The sequence below is a fragment of the Channa argus genome, chromosome 5 (assembly GCF_033026475.1).
Source record: "Channa argus isolate prfri chromosome 5, Channa argus male v1.0, whole genome shotgun sequence".
Classification (NCBI taxonomy): domain Eukaryota; kingdom Metazoa; phylum Chordata; class Actinopteri; order Anabantiformes; family Channidae; genus Channa; species Channa argus.
The window spans coordinates 19,165,952-19,191,368 of NC_090201.1; the positions used below are offsets into that span (position 1 = coordinate 19,165,952).

The 25,417-nt window shown below is 38.2% G+C and overlaps 1 protein-coding gene across 14 annotated transcripts in view; it reads left to right on the forward strand.

Annotated features, from left to right (window-relative positions):
- Positions 1 to 1,150: 1,150 nt before the first annotated feature.
- Positions 1,151 to 25,417, forward strand: part of LOC137127347 (R3H domain-containing protein 2) — a 55,859-nt gene continuing 31,592 nt past the window's right edge. For 8 of the 14 annotated variants that reach the window (XM_067504209.1, XM_067504215.1, XM_067504220.1 and 5 more), the window contains exons 1-8: positions 1,152 to 1,436; positions 1,809 to 1,854; positions 21,380 to 21,535; positions 22,113 to 22,270; positions 22,383 to 22,605; positions 23,019 to 23,060; positions 25,031 to 25,117; positions 25,292 to 25,415. In XM_067504209.1, the coding sequence (XP_067360310.1) occupies positions 22,447 to 22,605; positions 23,019 to 23,060; positions 25,031 to 25,117; positions 25,292 to 25,415 (412 nt within the window). In that variant the 5' untranslated portion in view covers positions 1,152 to 1,436; positions 1,809 to 1,854; positions 21,380 to 21,535; positions 22,113 to 22,270; positions 22,383 to 22,446. Of the gene's footprint in view, positions 1,437 to 1,808; positions 1,873 to 6,351; positions 6,507 to 21,379; positions 21,536 to 22,112; positions 22,286 to 22,382; positions 22,606 to 23,018; positions 23,061 to 25,030; positions 25,118 to 25,291; positions 25,416 to 25,417 lie in introns of those variants that run through there. The other 6 variants (XM_067504218.1, XM_067504222.1, XM_067504211.1 and 3 more) reach the window with 5 other exon arrangements.

The window sequence follows — 25,417 nt, forward strand, 5'->3', positions numbered from 1 at the left end:
CTGTTTTGCACTAACTGTAGTAACAAATGCATTTAAAGAAGACATTTATATTGAAAAACATGTTTTTTTTCAAAAATCTATATACACAATATATAATAAAGTGGTTAAAATGTAGTAATTATATTGTAATGACAATATAAGATGTCCTAAATAGGACATGTTTTTGAGTGTGTACCCTACTCTGCATAAGACATTTGAAAACGTCTTATTTGAAAAGACATTTTTACCAAGGCATAATAGTACATGTCTGCCTTCATGTGGAAGTCTATGGGAACTACAACAAACTTTGGTGCGGTCTAGGCCTACTGTTGCTAATAAATAATGCAAATTCGAAGCAAAGAAGACGTAATTACACCCACCATTCCCATAACCATGAACACATGTATAGAGAGATTAAAACTATAATTGCTCTGTGTTAGACTTATACTGTATAGGATACGCTTACTTTATTAGATGAGTTTGATCTATGGTGAGAAATGAGATCTTCTACTAATAGTTTATATTATACACAAGATAATATTTTGTGCACAACAAGATCGAAAATAGTTAACAAGTTAAAAAAGTGTAATTGTGCTCCAGAAGCTGTTGCAGGACAAATTACAAATCCCTCTCATTGCAACATAGATTATCACATGGAAATCACAGTTTACCTTTGCAGAACTTGATCGTGAGCAGTTTTAATCCATAATGACATGTCACATTTTTAAAGTTGATCATCTATAGGCTTTATTGTATGTCGATCTGATACACATGTGTTAAATATACTATAATAGTCTAGTTAGTAGACTAGCTGAGAAAAAATATACAGTAGCCTAAACTGGAAATACGCAAGTGAAGAAAAACAACACTACAAATACTATTTATGCACAGCACTTGAGTAAATTAGACTATTTTGGAGATTCTGTAGATACAATGTAATGCACCCCCATAAATGCTGCAGTTGTAAAAGTGTTAATAAGCCTTATTTTTTATTCAAATATGATTATTGTCAAAACCTCAACGGCAACTTTCTAACAACATAAAGGCTATTCATAACCAGAACATTTGGATTGTTTTTACATTTAGTGGCTAGTAACGTCTGAGGATTAACAAGCTTGCGGTGCCTTGAACGTTTCCTTACGACTGTGAAGTACGTCGTTGACGTAAACCTTTGGCGAGGGGGGGAAAAAAAAAAGTGACGCTGATACATACACGCCGCAGCCGAGCAGGGGGAAAAGCGTTTTGTTTATTTTTTTTTCCTTTAATTTATATCCTTTTATTCTTTGGCGTTTTGTTGTTGTTTAGCTGTAATCCTCTAACGGATTCGACTGCCTTGCTCCTCAGCATTTGCTGTTTATCGTTAACATTCATGCTGCTCTTCCCTCACGCGGCGCTATTTTGACAGTCGGGGTCGCAGAGAACCAACTCAAGCTAGCAGCACCATTATATTAGCATTGGTAAGTCATTCGAAAAGCTAGCTAACCGAACCCGCTAGCACCTCCTATTTTAAGACATGACAGTGTTGGTACGGATTTAAATCAAGGGGCGCTTAATTGTAAACGTATGCTACAATATTGACTTATAAGTTGTAGTATTAACGATAGGTTTTGTTCATGTTGTCCACCTAGCGTCCCTTGAAAAGAAAAGGCTAGCTAGTGCGCTAACATTAGCTAGGTGGCTAGGTGCTGTAGGTGGCTAATTAAACTCGCTGGAGGAAGCAAACAAGTACCGTGAGCTAGCTATTGTTAGCGTGTGGGCAAGCTAACGTTAACACTTTCAGTCAACTATGTAGCCAGGGCTCTGACCATACTGCCATCTGTTCTCCACAGACACAACTTGAGGAATTCTTCGCACGGACATAGGACAGACAACACGGTGAGCTGTACCTCTAAGGTGACTTGAGACAACCTCAAATCGGATAACTTAGATTTTAAGTTGTATTTACCCAGGTGCAATGTTAAGCACCATCTTTAAAATCCGCGTTCTCCATGCCTGACTCGAGATAGCTATGTTAAAGCTGAGTAACATTATTGAAACAAGTCTGAAAATGTGACGGATTACCTATTATCTATCTATCTATATCTTTATATCATTATAATCTATCTATCTATCTATCAGGTACGTGTATGTCCACTGATCCACTGGTTAGAAAACCACAATACAAACTGATGGGGTGTTTGAGACCCTTAATGTATATAGGCGATGGAATGAATCTAATTGGGCTGACATAAGAAATTGTGTAAAACAATTATGTAACGCCTCTAGCCTTTATTTGCCTTATGTAAAACTAAGTAATATCTTGTCTTAGCTCTTGACTCAGGAAGGCCTAATTCATCTGTAATTATTTTAATTTTGATGAAACAAACATGTTTGATTGACATTTTCTGTTCTTATTCATATTTACACAGTCAAGGAGAGTTTAATAAGAATTGAGGCTTGTTGAGAGATACTTGACAAATGGGCATTGCTCCCTTGTCATGTCGTTAGCACTACTTTTTGACACTTGAGCCAAAAATAAACAGCTAGACTGTTGTGTAAAATAAGGTGGCATCACAGCACAAACTGTTGAAGCTGTGATTCAAACATCTGCTCTGAGAGAACGGCATGTGTGTCTAAAAACATAAATATTAATTTTAAAGGGCACGGCAAGTCATGCAATATCGAGTCATGCGATACCTCCACTAAGTGGCGGGTGGGGGCTGCCAACAAAGTCACGTTTCATCGTGTTCCTTTCTAGACTGTTTGGATGAGATCATGGACAGGTTAAGGAGTTTTAAAGCACTGATGTAGTTAATGATTCCTTCCTACTAGATGTGGGCCCTTTACAAGTCCTTTCTACATTTGTATATTGGACATCTGTCCTTATCACTGTATCCAGTTAGTGGTGTAAGAGCAGTATCATTGAGTAAAGGCTTATCCATAGTAAGATCTGATCGAGGTGAGTCATTGAATCAACAGTGTTCTGTTGCTAAGGCCAACAGTGAGAAGATGGGAGTATCCTGTCTCCTTGCCAACACGTTTTCCTGTATACGCTGTATTTTCAGCCTTTATGTTGCAGTACAGTTCACTTTATTGACACTTGTCAGTAAGTAGTTAATTGCAATTAGGTGGAAGAATTGATGGAGAGAACTTGTAAGTGTGTCTATCATTATTTGGTTTGGAGGATGCTTGCCAGTGAAACACATGGTTTTGTAGATAATCCATATGTTTTTATTGTATTCATATTGTATGATCACATACTTTTCAAGTCAAGATTGTTGATATAAAATTGTTTTCATACTGTATTTTACAGACTCATTTATTTGAAATAGTAAGCTCTTAATCAAAGGGACATAATCTTTGTGTTTATTTGTCAGCCAGTTATCCATATCTGCTGCTGTCTCTGAATCTCTTTTTGCAGCCGCAGAAGCAGAAGAGTGGCTTTTTCTAGTGAGATTTCACGAGCTATTTATAGATCTCTGCCAGAGCACCAAGCATGGTGCTGTTGCTGCTGCTCCTAGCTCTCTCTTCACTTAACCACTCCTGCTTCGGTTTCTCTGTCTCTCTCCATCTTTAATTGTTCCATCGTCTTGTCATGTTCTCTTTCTGATGTCTTCCTTTTAATTTTAGTTCTTCATGGTTTACTATCATGCATATGATTATTTGAGTAGGAATATGACTTTCACCAAGTCTGACCTCAGATTTAAAGTGAAAGAAAAGGAGAGTTCATCCCGTGTTGAGATGTGACATTGGTTGATACTATTCACACCGGGACTGGTCTTGTTAGTTTTTATCTGCAGTATCATTGACTACTGATTCTTGCTTAGCTCCTCCCCCTTTTTCTGTTCATTTAAAGCCAGGCTTCTCTTAATGTCTTTTGGAGGTATCCTGGCTGCCCAAATGCAGAACAAGCTACTGGAGTTGGTTTGAGGCATTAGCTGGCATTCTTGCATGCCATTTGCTTTACCCCAGTCATGTAGTCAACCTAAGGCAAACGTTTTTTCAGGTCCATGGCCGGAGTTTGGTGAAATTGCATAGTTTCTTGTATTAAATTAGCTAGGTGAGAATAGAATTAAAAATACATTATTATGATAAACATCCATCGTTTTTCTGTACTTGCTTATCATTGAGCCACACTTTTGCTCTTATGCTAGGTGCCACCAGGTTGTCAAAGACCTCTGGCTTTCAGCATGTCCCTTCAGGATTCGCCACAGTGGAATGTGTTCTGCAGTAGATTTGGCATGAGTTTTTATGTCGGATGCCCTTCCTGTGGCAATGCTCACATTTTTATCCGAGCTCGGGACCAGGCAGGGCCACGTTGCGGCCTTCTGCATCCCAACCTAGTGGTCTACCACTGAGCCACCAGGCTGCCTTATTTGCATCACCAGGTTGTGCATTTCACCAGGTTGAGCCACATCAGCTGATGTGAGCCAGGCCCCCTATGAAAGATCAAGTTGTCGATCAAGTTGTTTAATTGCATGTAGCTAGAAAGGGTTATAGAGTAATCTAAAATTATTGTTATCAGTCTGCAGTTAGACATTGTCTATGCATGGAGATATGGTACTGTGGCTGCTTGCCATAGAAATGGGCACCCAGCCAGGGTCACTCCAAAGGCACAATCTAAAATGCTCAATGAGGAGTAATGAGGAGGACTTAAAGGATTCATTGAAGTTGGGTTACATTTGTATTGATGAGCCAACCTTACGCAAAACATTGAACAGATATGCTATCATGAAATCCAATGTAAAAACCTGTGCCAAATCAATATACAGACCAATGATCTGCTGTGGTGACCTTGAGCTTGTAGTATAAGTTGATAGTCCAAAGAATGGGCTCGGGGGGGATCACGGTATCCTAATGCAAATAGTCAGGATGGCTGTCTGCAAGCTGAATTTAGAAGAAAATAGATGATGCTGCAGGACAGTGACCCGAAACATTGAAGGTAATCTACTACAGACATAAAATCCGCCTTTGGAGTGGCCCAGTCAGAGCTCAGACATCAACCCAGTTGAGAACCTGTGGAATGACATACATACATCTATATTCAGCACACGAATGAATTTTGAACGGATCTTCTATTCTTTGTGCGATTTGTAACTTAATTTCTTGCCAAGGAGAAATCCTTTTGCTACAGTTGTTAGGGTGTGTGTGTATTTTTAAAATTTCTTTCTGGCACAATGTAACATGGTACTATACATTTTTTACATCAGTTGTATTTTTTTCCTTGTCCATTTGACTGATGCAAGAGCACAGAAGATGTTTATCACTTGATGAGAAGTAGTCTGTAATTTTTGCCTTGATTGTGAAAACATTTATGCATGTATAGAGGGCAACCAACATCAGTTGTTGCAAGTGTCATAAAATGTACTACTTGAATAATGAAATGACCAGGTCAGTCATAGCTGTATCAGTGCCTACATAAACCACACTTTTTCTTGTTCACATTTTACTAAATGCTGCCTGGTTACATGCTTTATACTTAAGTTTTCAAACGTCTACATCACAAACATCTCTGCATTTATTCCATCTGCTGACATGTCCTTTTGAACTTTTGACTGCCTCTTCTTTACTGCATGTTTAGCTACTGCTTGCAGCAAGGGCATGCAAGGAGAAAAAGAATATGTGGTCTTGTAGGATTAAGGTTACATCCTGGTAATGAAATAGTTTCATTATTTTATTCCCACTATTATTCTTAAAAAACATCCTGCTTTTATTGCTTAATTATATCCATTGGAGCAGTGCTCTGTTTAAGCAGCAGCTGTTACTGCTTTAAGCTCAGCAGTTTGTCCAGATATAAGCTATAAGTACTTCATATATTCCAATCAAAGGGAAATACATGAATGGTAACTAGAGTTTTCCTTTAAAACATCATGCTGGTTCCAGTTCTGGGCTTATAGCCATCTTGCAGAAAAATAGCAAATTGTAACTTATAATTGTAAAAGAAAGAATCTTTTGACCATAACCCATTTTTAAGCATCTTCTTGTTGTACCAAATGACACCGTGGGCAATCTAAGCAGCACTTTAAACGGCTCATCTTGCAAGCTTGTGGTTGGCTGTCATTACTGTTATATTGAGAGGGAGAGAGAGAGGGAGAGAATCCACACATAAGGGAGGGTTGGAGGAGAAGGAAGCGGTACAAACGCTCCGCATGATAGCACAAGAGCAGTAAGGAGAGAAGGAACCAGCCAGCATTCAAAGCTTTCGTTTCCCTGTAGTGATTATGTCTCATTCAGAAAAAGAAAGGGGGGCTGTCAAAATAGTTTGTTGCTTTACATGAAGTTCAGACAGACCTGCTTATGCCTAAAGAGTGCAAGGGAAGAGAGCGAGCATGAAGACGAAGAAAGTAGGATGAGCTGAAACTCAGCTATTTACATACAGCTGGAAATGGATTTTATTCATCTATACTACTTAGTGAGATAAAACTAATGTCGGCGTTGTCTTGGTCAAGAGCCACTTCTGCTGCTGCTTTTCTGGCCGTAATGTGCTTTTATCTATGAGGCGCTGATCTGACTTGGCTGGAGAGCCAAAGAGCTGAACCTTAAATACAGTAAGCATGTGTGTATGTGTCTGTGTCTTTATCAGTAGGTGTTAATAATTTGTAGGTGAGATGTAACTTGAGATTTGGTTTAACATGTAGTCATTGTCACTGTTATAATTACTTCTTATCTTGGCACTTTTCACTATTGCTCTTTGTAAAGTTCCAGCTGCAATTTATATAATTAAGTTTTAATAACACAGCAAAGATCATGTCATTGCGCTTGCTGGAAGATAATTTAATATGGTTTGCATATACTTTCTTAAAGGAGAACCCTTTCTGCCTTTACATATATGTAGGCTAACTCTATACTAGTTTTTTTGTGTCTTTACTAGTGTTTTTGTTTTTTCCTAGTGGTCAAGTCATGTTTGTATGTATGTACAGTCACACATAAAATGTGTTTATTGAGGCAAATGCTGAAGTAATGAGGAATTCCCTTTCACTGCATGCCTATGTGGGACGAGTGAGGGTGGAAGTTGCCTGGTGGGGGTGGAGAGTCACTAAGAAATAATAAGAAATAATTGTCACTCTGCAACATTGTCATATTGAGGAGGGAGGGGGCGAGGGGTGTAGGGAAAAAGGACAACCTATGTACTTAAATAAGGAATGTGGGAAGTTCTCTGCTAAAGGACCATGAACATTATGACGGCTTGTATTTAGAAATATCTTGATTTCTGAAGACAATATACATTTGTAGCATTATGTACCACTGCCCCTCCGCCGCCTCCAATTTAAAAAAGCAAAACAAAACAAATCAAAAAAATTTGCAAGAACATGGACAATTGAGAAGAGGTGAGAGCAAGGCAATACAAGAGCGAGAGCACAACAGCAGAATCCTCTTGAATAAAAAATCTGTCACTATAAATAGCAAGCCATGCTCATGGCCTCAGCACTCTTTCAGGTTTAGAACACCTGGCTTTTCCTTCTCTCTTCAGATGGTTATAGCCCTGCAAAATGAAACTCACAATCCTCCACACTGCTTTTTATTCATTTTTGTTTACTCAGCCCAGATCTGTCTCTGTTGGACATGAGCTGTTATATAATGACTGCCTGTATATATACACGTCTTTCAGCACTATAATAAAAGGATGGATCAGTGTTCTAAGCTATATACGCTTAACTGTTTGAAATGGCAATCATGGTGACTTTAGCTTTTTGACAATTACAAATGCAAAAGAAAAACAACTACAGCCACCCTCAAATTAGATGGAAGCTGCCAATTAAGTGAGAGGAAGCTATCTTCCAGCCATGTTTTTTAAATGTTGTATTGTACCTGATGGAGCGGGGGCGGCTGTAGCTCAGTTGGTAAGGCAGTCGTCTACGGACCACAGGGTCAGTGGTTCGAAACCGGCTATATGTTGAAGTGTCTCTGGACACTGAACCGCTAACAGCCCATAGAAGCCCAATAGAATTGGGAAGGGTTGCCTCAGGAATGGCATTTGGCGTAAAACTGTGCCAAAATCAACATGCGGACAATAATCCGCTGTGGCGACGCTGAACTCACGTGACAAGCCGAAAGGACATAAAAAAAAAAAGGATTGTACCTGATGGCACTGTCAGACTATTTTAATCTACCCCTATACTACGAACAGCTTGTTTATCATCCCGCTGAATATTTCTATGCTTCACTTGCATTTTTCTCAATTGTTTAATTCCTCATCTCTTTCATACACACAATCTTTGATCATGATCATTTATACAATTTTCTTAATCTTATTTCAGATGAATCACACAGATCCACTCATTTTATTTTTCATGTTGTACACCTTCAACAAGTGTGGAACACCTGGATGGGTCTTTCAATCAGATTGACCAACTCCACGTTTATTGACAACAATTCCAGTGTTTCCCATTAACTACCTTAATTGTGGCAATTAACTGTATCAAAAATATGCACTTCCTATAATAATTTAAAAGATGAATAATGTGGATCCACACTGCATTACAGGCTTGAGGTGCAGCCTGAAAGTGAGTTCTCACTATGGTTCTAACACTTGTTAGAGCTTCCTGTTTTACGGTGGCGATTTTTATTGTTGCAGATTTAAGTGTCGCTAAATATTGTTAATTTCATGACGACTTAAATTGATGGTAGGCAAAATTGAAACAGTTATTGGATTTGTTTTATCTCTCTGAAAGTTGGTGGAGAATCAGGCTTTAAAATGGTTATCCTGTGCCTAAACCAAAGATCCTTTATAAGGTAAGATTTAACAGGGTGTCTGATTCCACATCAGCTGCAAGTTATACTGAGCATCTTTGCAACAAACATTAATCATATTTAGATTAAATTAGCACGTTTTGAGCTGGATTCATGATGCATAAATAACATTTTTAGGGTCACCAAAGCCCATAAAACATTTAAACATGTACTTAAATTACTACCAATGCATAGTTCTCGATAGGTCTAGTCTCCTAAATTTGTTCTCAAAATGCACCCAAATAAATGATTTAACATTAGAATTATGGAGGACTATGCCCCTGGACTCCCCTGGGAGGGTCGAGGTCCACCCACCACAATCTCACAAAATCCTGTGGGAAATCCTAGAGTGTCTTTAGGGCACTTTGCTGATGCTGCTGATGTGCTGCTTGCGCTATGCCTTCTAAACAAGAAAATATTGAAGTGACTGTAGCAGGCTGATTCTCTCTTGCTGCTGATATGTGTGAATGCATGCTCATGTGTATGGTGACTTGTGTATGTCCTTGTCTGTGCATATGACCATTAATTTAGTTTTTTAGGATGTTGGAGTTTTGCTCCCCAGGTACTTAACACACTTACAGCCTCACTCCAGCATACTAATGGCCAGTGCGTGGGAAAAAGTCTAGGAAAGAGAAGAAGCATGAGAGGGACAGTAAGGGATGAAAAAAAATTGTATCAACCCCTGGATTAACTGCTTCTGTAATGACCTTTATGATAAAACTGTGGGTGGACAATATATGTAATTAATTTATTTTTTTTATTTTTTTTCACAATATGAAAAAACCTAAATTAAAAAGTCAAGATTGTTACTTCTGCTGCCGTCACTTAATGGCAGTGGAAGCAGTTATCTAAAGAAATTACACTCTGTCTCGGTTTCTTTGAAAACATCTGCACGTGTGTTGGCTTGGCTAGTCAACAAGTTGAAGTAATTTTAAGACAGCAACCTAGTTATAGTACCTCCAATGATTTTCACATGCTTTTGTGTGCTTTCTTTGAAAAGTCTTAAAGTCTCCCTAGAAGCAGTTGTGTTAGTCACCTGCTAGCAGTCATCACTGTCTGATCAGTTGCTGCTGTACTGTTGGAACATTGCAGAGTGTAGGTTACTTGTGTTCTGAAGCGTTCATAGCCGAATGTTGTATTACAATGCGTTGGTGGTACTCTTGTTTTTGCACAGCTGCTCCAAGTGGTAAAAAGTTTACAATATGTAAAATCTTCTTCTTAAGAAGAATCTATGTCCAAATCAGTCACACAATGTACATCATTTATTAACGGTACATCTAATTTATAGAGTAGAAACAGTGTTTTCTAAGCCTTAAACTTGAAAGAGAGAGAAAGAAAGAGAGAGAAAATTTATTAAGTTTATTACTATTAAGTTTTGACTAAAATATGTTTAACAAAAGAAGGTCACATCTCTGACTTATCAGCCATAGCATTTCCCATAGCACCTATTGAACCGTAAAAATGAACCGTAATTGTCACATAGAACTCTGTGCCACTCATCGCAGGTGAGGGCAACTCTCTGAACTGCTTCAAGTGCATTCTCTACCTTCTCTCTTGTCAGTGTCTACAGACCACAAGCAGCCAGTGGATAGTCCTGCTCCGGTAAGCCCAAATGGCCAACAGCCTCAATTTAGACATTTTATGTGACTAAAAAATATCGATAGGTGCCGTCTTGTGGGTTCGTCAAAAGTGTCACACTTTCCAATCTACGGCTTTTCCAAAGAAAACAGCCTATTCTATATTGTATATCGTCGAAAACCTCAATAATTTAACTTACAAAGCGACCCTATTTGTTATTTACCATAGCCTCCTCCCCCACCATATTTCTCTCTGTATTTGACCTACAAAGATTTTTATGTTCTCAATGCATGTTTATGTATGTGTGATGAGGTCTCTCTGTATGCCCAGGCCTTTATTTTATAGTTGAAAAGAGACATCTCTTTGTTGAACTTAATAAGTAAACAGACAAAGCCACTAAAAGGAAGTGAAAGGTCCCAGTAAGAAACCTGTAAAGCTCTGTTCACATAGAAATTAATACATAAATGAGAGAGTAGTTTAAGAAAGGGGAGGAGAATGCAGGACATGCACATAAACATAACAAGTTTAGGAGTGGTGGCTCTATCTAATTAGAGGGTTGTGATGAGGTGTAGGCACAGGCAACAAAAACTGGAAGAAGTTGGGGACATATAAATTGCCCTGCTTAGGCAGGCGGAGGTGTTGGGAGTGGTTGTCATTTACAGGTAAACAGATGGCAGCGTGGTGCAGTGCTGACCTGCCTCCATTGTCAGGTCAGCTGTGTGATCTAGCGACTCACTGCCGTGTGCAGTTTCTCTAATTAACACTACCTACTAATTTGTGCTTGGGCTGTAGTGTTGCCAGTGGCATACACACCAACTCTCTTGCATAAACTAAACTAAAGAGTAAATTATCTAATGAATATAAAAAGCAAATTTGAAATGCAAAGACTCAAGACATTCTTAATTTGACATGCCTAGTTTATATTGTGGTAAGCATAAAGTTCAATGATCATAGCAAAGGGAAATAATTTATTTTATCGGAACTTAAAGACTCAGTCAAAGGTTTCTCAAATAAGAGAGTTCCAAAGATATCATGTATGATGTTTGGCCAATAGAGTATGATTTACACATTCTATTAAATATAGTAGTGCACTTTAGTTGAGCTTACACTTGTATGAAAAGTTGTGCACAGTACATGTGCCACTTTATCATTGTCCTGGTTGGAACCTTACTGTCACCCATTCCCAGGTAATGGTAATGCACAATGCACAATTGACGGGGGACATGCTTTTAATGACATTTTTGTTGATGGGTACCAGAAATCTAATATAATATGTGATGGAGACAAAATAGTTTGGAATGTGTATTTTGCTGTTCAGAACAAGATGTGACGTAGAGTTTGTAGGAACTACATTTGGGTAGCTAGGTGACTGGGGGAAATAGGGGGAGCAGAAATGGTTAAGAGGAATTGAATCGGGATGCTGGCTAGCCGAGTTGAGTGATTTTTGGCAAAACGCTGGATGAATGACTGGCATATTGCCTTCCTGTTGGCTATTCTGGAGTGCGTGAACCATATTCTAAGAGACCACACTTTCTGCTTGCCCAACTGAGACAAGCTGGCTGGTTGATTGGCATGATGCCTGACTTCTGGGTTAGGCTTGCTACACTCAATCACTGTGTGGCATGGCAGCACAGACAGCCAGCTGTCATTAAGTGGTGAAAAAGGAAGTTTTTGTGTAGATCTTAGGACATTGATAACCATCTGGACACATCCAGATGTTTGGGAGATCATTGTTTATCAAACTATATGCTCCACTGACAACTAAAAGCAACATTTTCCATTTTATTATGAATGTTAAGACCCAAAGTAGCACTGAATAAACAGCGCCAGGGGCTGCATAAGGGTGGGTGTATTGCGTGAAACACTGGTGGTGAAATGACATACAAATAAGTCAGTGAATCTGTGAATAAATGTGAATCAGGTGACCTAACTAACATTGCACATTTATAATGTATATATTGTATAGGTATATAAGGTATAGAATTTTGTCATTGTCCAACACCAAGGAGAATGGCTAATAGAGCAAATTGCAGCAAAATTTTTGCAAGCTGCTGTACTTTTTGCTTTACTGCTTTTTAGCTACAAATCTGTCAATGGCAAGTGTAATTTGATAGATCAGAGAGCGGATTGTATACTGGAGAACATGTTGCTAGTTAACGGGCCAGAGTTCAGTTAAAGTGTGTTGCCCATATGTCTCTCTATTTTTAGTTCTACAATTTATATTTATTTTACAACAGCATGCTTATAATTTTGTTATTTCATCTTCTTTTAATCATGCTTATTATTGGGTCCAAAGATAGAGCATTTTAGCTTTAATATGCTCTATCATGACAGCAAACATCAGCACTTAAGTGAAATGTCAAAAAATTCAAACTAGTAGGCAGTTTGCCTAGCCAGCCGGTCTGCTTGACACTATTTGTCTGCCATGCTTTGCCCAATAAAATAAGGTTGAAGCATACTTGAGCATGTCTCATTACTTCTGAAAGACTTGACCTCCCAGCATGCATTGCTGGCATAGCATCTTCAATTGATTAATGTGGCAAAGGTTAAATAGCAGTCCATTATTATGCTTCCAGTAAATATTTGTTTTAAGCTCAGATGTTAAGATTGGTGTGATTTACCACACAATATCTGTTAGCTTTACTCTGTGAAGCTACTTCGGTAAAGCTGTACTAGTACTTAGAAATGATTACTCTCCGATGCCTGCTGATTACACTTGTGCACACATCGCTCCGTGAAGGAAAGACACTCTTTATCTGCTAGGGCCTCTTCCTTATTCTGTGGCTCTGTGAGTTCATTCGGTTGAGTCAAAAGCTCAGCTTTACCTGTCCTGATCAGTTTTCACCACGGTGAAGTGCAACAGAACTGTCTGCAGTCAGTGTGTGAAGGGAGTCATCATCGATCTGAACATTGAAATAACATTCTAATCACTTTGTAAGCCCCATTACGTCTGTTTACCTGTATTTAAGTATTGTTATAACCTGGCTTGTGATGTCATGGTGGACAAGAGATAAGCTATCATTGAAATTATTAAAGAAAGATGTTTATTAAACATCAATATGTAAATGAATATGAATGAACATGCAATGAACATCTGAAACTCACCCCTAGGTATTTTTGGGGTAGGTATTTTATGTACTATAAACTAATAGATTTAAAAAGTGACCTACACACAGGCAACTCTCAAAAAGACAATTGACACCAACCACATGGTTAACATTGTTGGAGAAAATGAATAATGGATTTGATTAAATGCCTCTAAAGCCTTGCTACTAAATGCTTGTTTTTAACTTCAAGTACACTTATGCAGCAGGCCACCCTTGCAAAGCCTGTGTTGACTAGGAGCATTCTATTTTTCTTGTTGTCAACATTAGCCTCCAAATGTCTATTAATGTTATGGAAAAGCAGATATTTACAAAGAAGAAATGCCATTATCGCTCAGGGATGATTAGGCCAACATTTGCCCCTTTGTGGCTAACCTTTTAACTCATCCAGAATTGCACAAACTAGGAAAGGAAGTCTTTGACACTGGTAAATAGCACTGAATGAATAATGAGTTTTAGATTGATATGACAATTTATTAGAAAGCAATTTTCAAATCACAAGAGCTATAAGAGTTTAACTGTAGTGGTGCTAACTGCAGGGAGCAAGAGTCCATAGTAAGCAAAACAGTGAAGTCACATAGTACATTTGCTCATGTTTGATTGGTCTCTTCTAGTAGACTTGTGCGGCATGTGACAATCACAAGGTAAATCCTCAAAAGTCCCCTAGGATTGAAAAAAGCCTTACTGGGCTGTGTTAGACAAGTTGAGATTAAATTATTACAGCTACAGGTAAACTTCTGCACAGATGTAGGTGGATCTTCACAGAGAAGGGAATTTTGCATAAGGTGCAGAGGTCCTAATGTGCACACCTCTCAAATCTCAACATCCATCGTGTAGAAATGCACATTGACAAGCTGGTTGGTTAATCTCGAGGAGTCTAAAGGCACAATTGAAACATTAAGGAAATAAAAAAACAATGAAGAAACAAAAACAAAGTAGTTCAAGGAGCAGTTTGCAGATGTGGTTAGACAATATAAACACAACTAGTTGTTTTTTTTTCTCTCCATTCAACAATTTGGTGTAGTAATTTGTTTACACTAGTGTAACTTACTTTCCATTTCCTGTTTAAATCTACTTGAGTAAATACTGGTTCGCTAAATGTGACATTATGCAAGTATAACATGTCTCAGAACCTAACTTGCATATCTTTGTGTATGAGCAGAACACAGAAGTATAATTCTGGTTTTAATGATCAAAAACCAGTCTGATAATGCAGCTTTAAAATTATACTTGGGCCAGTTGAGCCATGTATAAGTTGAGGGATATTGATGGACAAAATGTGTGAAGCATTAATCCAACAAACTTGGATTGAGTTTATGAGTTCATTTAACATAGTTTTTTGTCAAAATAAACTGTCTGTGTTCTGGTGAACATTACTGTTGCCATGACAGAGGGATTAGTAAGCTGCAACCATGACATGTTTACATGTAAGTTTGTATGTCAGGTTTTTTTATTCACCAACTATTGTGTGCAGGTAAGAGTGTGAAGTGTCATTTTTTAATTTATTTTTTTGGCGTTTGTGTGTACAAGTACACAGGGAAAAATACACTGGATCTTGTAATTGGGGAAAGAAGGGGGTCATGAGAGAGTAGAGTGAGAGAAAGATGGGAGAGATGAAAATGGAAAGAGTTGCTAGAAAACAAACAGAATGGATGAATAAGTGAGCTTGTCTAGGCAATGTTTTTGGCACGTATGTGCGCGCTTTAATATGCTCAGCCAACATGAAAAAATAGTTTATGTGATTGTGGTTATGTGGTTGGCTATTATCATTTATATCTTGTTTGCCCTGAATATTATAGAAGAAGAAAAACTTGTGTATTAAATTGCTCTAAATACAATTTTTATTAATGATATATAATTTTATATCATTTAGCCCTACTACCAACCACTGTAGTACAACTCCACCACTCAGTATGGCCTCAATAATGGACACATAGCATAAACCAAGAAATTATAACAAATTGAAATTCTTGGCAAAAATGGTAGTATCAAAATTTATGTTAAAATTCATTGCAGATGTGTTAGATTGGATTTGTTTGTACAGGTGTACATAATGAAGTGGCCAGTGAGTGTGTTCTGTCAGTAATAAAGCGGTCTTGTTCAGGCATCAAGCATTTCTTATTTATTTTTTTGCCGTGTGTGTGTACAAGTACCCAGGGATAAATACACTGGATTTTGTAATTGGGGAAAGAAGGGGGTCGTGAGAGAGTAGGGGAGAGAAAAATATGGGGGTGTTGAGGGATATGGCTGCTTTTCTCTTGGTGACAGAGCCTGTTGCCATGGAGCTGGTCCTCCCATTGGTGGAGGTCTGGTCCAATCGCTTAACAACACGGATTGTTTCATCATTGAGAAGTTTTTCCTCTCTTCCTGTCTCACTAACCACCCCTTGCTCCTCTCTTTATTCTCTTTTTTTCACTCTTACACTCTCCTCCACTTCTCCCCACCTCATCACACTCAGAGAACTGGTAAATTATATAAGGTTTAAAATGAGTATGGAAGCCGCCACCCAATTTAATTTTGACACAGTTTTTTATTTTATATCAGCAGCTGAAGTTGGGCAGGGTGAATCTTTTTGACACATCCCACTGTGCTTAAGAAGAGAATATAACTCCAAAATATTTTGAATCAGGCTTTTCTGGCTAGTCAGAGGGGTTAAAGACAGAGAGGCGCCCTTGTTTTAGAAAGAAAAAGCTTCTTATTAGCTGCTGGTTGTTTAGTATATTTGCTGAATTCAATATTTACATATAGACTTTTTGTCATCCATGTCATTTAATACAAAACTTGGAGCTTATTTACTTTTCTTCAGCATCACTGATAGGGTTTTCTTGATTGTGACTCATATTTTCTTTTTTTGTTTCTTTGAAGTGTTTAAGTGTTATCAGCCTTTTTCATTAACTTTGAGATGTCATTTCCACATCTGAATGGCAAAATATCTCTAAATGTGGTTGCAGTTAAATATTATTAAAAAGAAGGGCTTCTTGTAGTCTAGGATATGGGAGTAGAGGGAAAATAACTTAAGTTAAAATCTTTTGGCAAACATTGAATTCCTCACCCACATTCCAACAGTCCTGTCTTCATCAATAATGGATGCAAGATTAGGTTCCTCTCTCTTTCTATTGAAATTAATTTATAAAGCTGAATGGAGCGATTCACTTGGCCAACGTGGCTCCATGATGTCATCGTCCACTTTGTCTAGTTTACATTCTCCAGTCTAATTTCTTCTTGCCATACACTTTCTATACATAGGTTATAACAAGTGAGAGCATCAGAGAGAGAGGGAGACTTGGTGAGAATTACAGAAAGGTAGGTAGGTAACTAGGGAGGGAGGAGAGGGAAGGAGGGAGAGAATGAGTCATAGCTCGTCCCACAGGACTGAGTGGGCTGGCTGAGTGGAGGAGGATGGCGTCAGCACCAGGCCTGACAATTTAAGAAGACACGTTAAGAAAGAGAGAGGGAGAAAGAGACAGAGAGCTAACGCTTAGTAGTGGGTGGATTGAGAAAGATATTGATGGGAGGGGTTGATGTCGAGGGGGCGTAAGGCATGAAGGGGTATCCTCATAGCACAGAGAGAGAAACAAGAGAGGGGGTGGCAGGGAGTGCAGAGAGACGTAGATGGAAAAAGAGAAACCCTGTCTTCCGTTTCATCTGACCATTCACATTGTCCTCATTTGTGTTGTGGTTCTCAATAGTCTTTTTCAAGATGCCTTATTCCTCCATATTCTTTTAAATGTCATCTAATTTACCTCTGCTGACAATATATATATATAGTACATATTTTTACTGTATGAAGCACAGACTTTTCGCCAATGTCCTCAGATTGTTCTAGCAGCCCCCTCACCCCCTCCTCCCTGTTTAAGGTTGTGTAACTGACGCAAAGGGGAATCCTCTCTGACACAGAAACACTGGTATGCACACACTGCAAGCATTGCTGATATATAATATGTACAGGCACAGAGCTTGTACAAACTCTGCCATTACTACACTCTCATCAGCCTCTTCTCTTTGAAGACATAACCTTGCTGTCTTTTGTGAACTGGGTTCTCTGTGACGTCAAATGGGCGAGGTGCATAACTGAATACAGAAGAGATGAATTAGGTTGAGCAGTCTGTGAATGTCTCTCCCAATGCCGGCTGTGGGTTTTTCAGTGCACTTTCTCACTCCTGTTTGCAGCATTATGCACTTCCATTCACCTTCATCTTTCATTCAGCCTCTGCAGAGAAAATGGAGAGGCATGCTAAGCATGCTTCTTCACAATGAAATATGAAATAAAAGAAACAGTACTAGGGTTCAGTTATTAAACATCTAAAATTGTAGGAGTATACTCTGCTCACATCTTTTCACTTGTTAATGATGACCTATAACCAGGGTAGGAAAGAACATGTAACTACAGAAGATTCATCTGTCTATACTTAAAACAATTAAATAATTTACATTTATTAGCATTTGCAAATTGCTAATTCATTTTAGTGCATCTTAATATTTGAGCAAATGTACGCTGTATTTAAAATCGCAACTTGTTAAATAATTGGGTTGGTGCTCATTGGCAACAAGTGTGGCTTTTGGGTATATGTCTGTGGTGTCAGTTAATCAGAATTTAGATATTTGATAAGTTAATTACGTAAAGGCTTTATTTAGACATAGTCTCTGCTTTTACCAGCTACCATGCCATAGAATTCTTTTCATTTCTGCCTTGCCCACTGCTAACTATTGCAGAGTCCTTGACCCACCTTGATCTGGAGCAGCTAAATATGACAGTGAGCTCATACCCGCACATAATATTTAATCCTGCTAGCTTGCTGTCTAAAGTGCTCATATAAACCATCCGCAACCTTAAACCACTGATTAACACAATGCAAAATTCTTGATTCTAATAAGAAAGTTTTTAATTTAGCAATAATGCACAACTTAAACAATGTGCTAATGTTAAACAGTAAACCCCTGTTTCGAGAAGGAGACGGACATGGGACATGCATGTGCTCATTTTCATGCTGAAGTTGGAGATATGGAACAGTAGAACTAACAAGAAAATGGCCTCCCTTTTTAAATTTAATTTATTTATTTTGTGTTTGACTTAGCAATTTCTGGCACATGCGCAGTTCAGGGCTGCCAGGATTCTAGCGGAATGGGGAGATGATAAAAGTTACTTTGTGCATATGGACCAAATGAGTAGATGTCTAGGGCACAATTAAGCTTTAACAACAAACTTTTGAATGAAAAAACGGGCACTATAAATGGAGAAATATATATTTAACCATCTTGATAGACATTCAGTTTTTGAAGACATCCTGCTAATGATTAACATCAACAACACCCTTTCATGGCAGTGGTATTTCTTGATGCCATTTGCCTCTTTTAGCAGAACAGTACACTGTACATGACAAAAATTGTTCATGTTACACATGATGGATATACTGCTGACTTATTGGTGATAGATATGATATGACACCTTCAGAGGTCTTTAGGAGTTCATGCCCTGACCTGTCAACAGAGCTGTTTTAACGACATGAGAGGCACCTACAAAATTTTGGGCAGGTGGTTTGTATAGTCTGTGTTTCTTTAGCACATAGACACACAGATTGGTATTGCCCAGACAGATAACTCTCTATCTCTTTCACTCACTGGCCCACTTCTAGACATGCACACATACTCAGGGCTCCCTTCCACTGCTTGTCTTTGGTGTTGTAACCTGACACAGTCAGCCAGGGTGTGTATGACCTGTGTTTCAGTTCATTGCCTGTCATCAGGAGGGCTGCTATAAGAGTCAGTAAGGCTGGTAGTTTGTGGGAAGTGGGTCACAGTGCCTTGCACTACATTATGATACATTTGAGTGAAAAAGTTGGCATTCCCATATTTTGGGAATGGTCTCAAGTGGGTTTAACTATCTCTTAATGAAAGTTTTATATAATATCAGTTCATAATATCATATCAGTTCATATCATGCATATAAATCAATAAGATAAACTTTTAGCTATGAATCAGGGCCCTGAATACTTGGAGAAAAAGTTGTTACAAAAAACCTTATAAGCTCTTGGCTGTAATTTGTGAACATTAAATATTCTGCCACTCAAATTGTCTCTGTTCTCACCCTGAAAATCTTTCAGTTATTTAGGAAAATTCAGGGGAGGTGGCCGTATGTACAGAACTAGGCCAAACATGTGTAAGCTTAATATGCATACTAGCTTGGGAAAAAAATGCTCTGAGTTATTGTTTCCTAAGGAATTATATATCATCTCTAATTTCTAAGGCCTTAAATAATAAAATTTAGTTTTCTTAGATCTTAGATCTTTTGAAACATCAAGCAACTAAATGCAATCTAAAGTAATAAAAATACAGTGTCCCTCCCCAAAATAAATAAGATTTCTTTGGCACTTTTCTATTAGTACATCATTAGAAACATGAGTGGTTGTGGAGTTATTTGAACAGAATCTATTACTTAGGCCCTATAGCTGTAATTTGACTTGCAACTACTTTATACCCGATGACTGAGAACCCACATTGTTTGTATAATAGGCAAAGTTACCTTAAAAATAAGAAGAAATCACAGATTCTGTTCTGACACCTTTTCTCTTTATCCCGCACTGTTCTTTCTGCTTCCTTGTTTTCATTCCTCTGTCTTTGCATACTGCGATACACATTTATTTTTAATATCATTCTTCTCTATACCCTTGGTACTCGCTCAACACAAATGGCAGCAGTTGAGAATGACGTTACAGTCTCCCTGGCAACCTTGTGGGAGGGTGTGTGTGTGTGTGTGTGTGTGTGTGTGTGTGGAAGAAGCAAAGAGTGTTGAGGATAGAACTGAGGGAACATAAGAGAGGAATAGGTGGAGGAGGGAACAGGTAGAGATGTTGTATACATAAATACCTCGTCTTTTCCTCTGATTTAAAATTTGTATTACAGCCCCAGTTCTCAGGGTATTGTGTAGGTGAAAGATGATCTTTGCTTTCTAATCTAAAACTATTCATTCTTTTTGTGTAAGAATACATTATGTGGGTATGAGCAAAAATGAAGATGGTCATTTTAAATTGTCTGAATAAGATTTGCCTACAGTTGATAGTGCTTCTGTATGGTAGGATTATATAAGCAAGAGTGGGGTTGGGTCATGAGGATGTTCTGGTCAATGATGCGGTGTAATACTGCTGATGACGTCTGTGCTGTTGCATAGCCTGGGTCTTCCCCACGCTGGGAATCCCTGCCTCATTTGTTTCACTCTTCTCATCTATCATCCAGCACAGTACAACATGAGCCGGTTTATTTGTGAGTGACGTTGACACGCTGCATGCATACATGGTGGGTCTGTGGGATTTTGATATATAATTATTTTTATTGTATTTTATAATTATTGTATTTAGTACAAATAATTTATTCTGTTTATTACCTGTTATGCCATATGGTGTAGTCTTGTTGGACAGCTGTTTTATTGTCTATCTGAGTTGTCTCTGAATGGGTATAGGTAATGTCAGAGTTAGCTTTATTGCCACCAGAATTTCACCTAAAGCTTTTTCTGATTTCTGGAGAATATGTTTAATTATCTCATTTAGAGGAAGTGAGGGCATGTGAGAGTATTAGTCATGATGACGATGTGATAAACTGTTTTTAGTTGTTCATGGTTTAACCAAGATATGATCCACTATTAGGACCTGGTGAAAGTTAGATTAATAAGAGTTTATATCTGGAAGATGTGCTTAGGGTTCAAAAAGGAAAAATCACTGCATGTGTGCTTTGCTCAACCAAATCTTATCTCCTGCGCTAGACTGTTGAATTCTAAAATCTATGGTGAATTGCCAGTATGCCAGTTTATCTTTTATGTAAGAAGATGAATCCCCTTTTAATGTGATTGGTTCTGACTTGAAGTGCTTATTTTGTACACCTTGTGTGCCAGTAGACTCTGAACTTGCAGCTGTTTAGTCCCCCTCCCTGCTAGAATTGGTAGCAGCAGCAGCGATGAGTCACTCAGTGTGTGAAACATAACGTCATCCGTGTCTTCCTCTTCTGCTTTTGCTGTACAGGACTCCTGACTGGAGGACAGACCATGCTGCTGGACTGAGCTGGAGGGAGAGAAACGAGGCCACAGAGGACCGCTGAGGTGGTGGCTGGCCTGTTGGTGTGCCCCTCCCCCTTGTCTGGCTGGCTAACTGGTGCCTCTTCAGTTCAACCTGATCACTGTAAATATTGCTGCATTTTTCACATGTGCATGCTGTTAATGTTGTTATTCTGTTCTACTAAACATGTCCTTTTGTAGCACATTTGTACCCATTTTTGAGAATTACACCTCTAAAAACTTTATTTAGATCTTTAGAAGTGATTATTTTGTAACTAATTAAATTACAAGAAGTTTTGTGTTCCCTTCAAAATGCATTTGTAGATGGAAGAAAGTAAAGGGGCTTAATTGATTTTGGATTTGCTAATTACTTTCAGGTCTTTAATAAGTCAATACTTTATTGCTGGTACCAGTCTGCTGTTTTATATGGAACTGGATGAAAGAAGCAATCCAGTCTCTTTCATCGATCGCACTTGAGTTTTTACAAAAGGGGTGGAAGTAATATGCTTTAAATGTTAGGTTGCTAGACATTTGGCTAATAAATAGTGCTCTTTAATTTGTTAATAAGATTATTTCTAATTATCAGCTTAGTTACTATTGAAACCATCGATATATTGCTGTAACAAGCAAACATTTTAACTAAGTATTTTTTCTATATTCTTTATACAGTACTAACTTTTCTTCTGCTTGTTATCTCACAGCCCCAACTAGAAGGCTAAGGCTTGCTATGGATTGCACTTCGCACCGTGCTGCAGCCCTGCCCAGTACGCTACCTTAGTGGGTTACTCTCATCCTCTGGTGTGTGGTTCCCATTCAGACCCACTATAGTGTCCAGCCACACATCTGGTATAACCTACAGGTAGATAGTAAAGAAGTAGGCTCTCACACATATATACTTTGTCTGTGCTCTTTCTTTGGTGTTTTGAACTTTCATAGCCAAAAGTTTCTTTTTCTCTTTCTTCTTTTCTCAGCCACTCCTGGGTTTTCCACCCAACCCCCTCCCCAAATCCCACCCTCTCCCCCTTCCCTAAGAAGATGTCAGTGAGCCTGACAACAGACATCCAGCAGGAGGGAGAGAGTGGGCCACTCATTGAGCCCTGCAGTCGAGGCAAGACTTCCCCTCAACCACAGGGCACCAGAGAAGGGACTGGGGAGGGCCAGGAGCTTGAGGATAGCTCAGCACAGGATGCACAGGTGAGAAGAAGTGGATTTAAGAACATTATACTAGAATACAATAATGGTTTGTTTATTAAATTAAAGTATTACTGTGTTTTTATGTTCTTTAATAACGTGGCTTCCTGACAGAAAATGTATCATTTGTTTTCAGTTGGTCTGTAGTAATGTGTATCTCCTACTGTCAGCACTGTTCAGCTGTATTTGTTTATAAAGGCCAATTGACAAAATACTGGATTATTAGTTTAAATAATTCTGTAAATGAGATTTCTGGTTTTGAATGCAGTTTGAAATGCACGGACATACACATATGTCCCAGACATAGATAGACAGATATAGCAAGTACTTTAACCAGTCACTATAACCATATGTACATTGATCAGCCGTAACATTAAATCCACCTTCAAACTTATTAACATCAGTTTCTCTTGCAGAAGAGGGCTCCTAATCACAGCCATGGCAGGAAAAGGCCCAAGGTAAATATATATACAATTGTTACATTGCAAAAATAAATGCTAATCTTTTTTTAAAGTAAACCAAACGAATATGTAATCAGATGTTCAATATAATGAATATATATTCTAATCCTCTTGATACTGACTTCAGGGTTTCTTAAGAAAATAATTCACTAGAGAAAGTAAATGAAGACTTTAATCAGTTGAGACTTAAAAATACTTAAGACTGATAGTTAGATGTTTTCCAAATGCATACATCTCTGAGCTGGACTGTGTACATTCACACTTCATTCCTCCATGTAGCTGATGAGCAATCACACACACACACACACACACACAAAGGCACCCTTCCTTGTCCTAATACTGTGGTAGGCAGAGGTCATTATATCAAAAAAAAAAAAAAAAAAAAGAAAGCTGACCATTGTAGGCAGGTGTAAAAACATACAGTGCATTGCAGTCCGCTACAAACAGGGTGGCTTAGCTGCAAAATGCCCATGGTGACCAATCTCCACGTGCTTTTAAATTTGAGGCTATTTGGTATCATCTACAACATTTATGTATTTAGGCCTGCACGCATCTTTAATGGTGTCAGTGCTTGGGCTGGAGAAAAATATTGATTTTCCAATTAATCGCAATTCCCCTTTTTCAATTCAATATCGATTCATAAAATCCAGAGATCGATCTTTGCAGCTCGTGTTCTCAGTAACATTAAACGATTTCTTACTGCTCAGCCTGGCCAGAGTGTGAAATGCCTACTTTACAGAAAACTAGTTATAACAGTGCAATAAAAACGTGACGTGAATGTTTGTGCTCTGCATGCTGCCCTCAGCAGTTTATGGAACTGTTGTGACTGAGGTCGGTCAGTTCACTGTTACTATGATAGATCCAGAGAATGTGTCTGCAAGAGGAAGAGACTGACAAGAGGACTCGGTCAGGGTTCCATGCTTTACGTGTGTATGAAGAGTTATTATCTCTGACTACAAGATGTGAAGCTATAATTGTGAGTGTGAGCAGTGGGTTGATTCAATTTTATTCAGTCTGTGGGACTGAATAAAATTGGTGGGAAGCTAACACTAGCTAACTAGCTATCAGCTGTCTGCAGACATCAGAACGATGCCTTGTCAACACCAACACTGCACAAGAATTAATGTTAGTGAGTGAACATGCAGGCCCAAAAACATAGCAATGCAGTGTTTCATCATTTGCATTTGCTAAGAACAATAAATCCTTGTTCCCTAGGTTTTTAGCTAGAAACTGTTTAGTCTGTTATGTAAACTATATACTAGTTTGTATTGAAGAAAGCAGCAGTTTTGCTCACTTCATGGAAGAATAAAAAATGAATGAACTGAAAAAAGTGAAATGAAAATAAGATTCTATGGAGTGTTTAATGTAATACTGATATTCATCTGATGTAATTCAGTCAGTTGAAATTAATCTGGACTTTGCTAATCGAAATCTAATTTAATAACCATCTCTATTCAATGCATTATTTAGTTATAGTCAGAAGGAATATTCATTCCTGTCATCGTTTGTTTTGACAATTGAGTTTCTTTGAGAATTTTATCAAATTGTTTTTATTAAGGTGAAGTTGGATCACCTTTCTTTATAATTTCCCTATGTGTTTTAGTACATAATATGCCAATGGATAGCATCCTTATGTTATTTTATATTTAAGCTATGTGTGTTCACCATGGCTCAGCTCCTCCTCCATTCCTCAGGGAACTTAATTATCAGTTATTATTCAAGGCTTTATGCAGACTCAGCTTTAAACTCTTACAAAGGATTTAGACATATTAAGCTCATATTCATGGCATGAAAATGCAACACACAAATTAACAGCAGAACATCATCTAACACATCTAAAGGTACAATAAGTATAGTAGATAAGATTTTTTTTCTCCTATTAAAACATCCTATTTAAGAAACAGTTGTTGCACACAAACCAAAAGCAAATTAGTTTGTACGTTAATAAACATGTGGTTCTTTTTCAGTCTAATGCCAAATTGAAGCTGGTACGCAGTCTGGCAGTGTGTGAGGAGTCGTGTGGTCCATTCTCTAATGATGGGCCTCCAGAATCGGTACTGTTTTCGTCAATATGATTAACCCCTAATTCTTTACTTTACTATATACCCCACAGTAACCATAAGTTGAAATGTCTTTTGTGTACCTGTAGTTTATTTAAGAGCAATAATTTGTCTACTAAACAAGAAGACAACCTTAAATTTCCATGGCAATGATTTGTGGTTTTCCAGGATATCATTCAGCTTCACATCAGCTGTCCATCAGACAAGGAGGAGGAGAAGTCATCAAAGGACGAGCATGAAAATGAAGAGAAGGAGAAGAAAGACAAGACTCCGAGAAAGATGCTCTCACGTGGT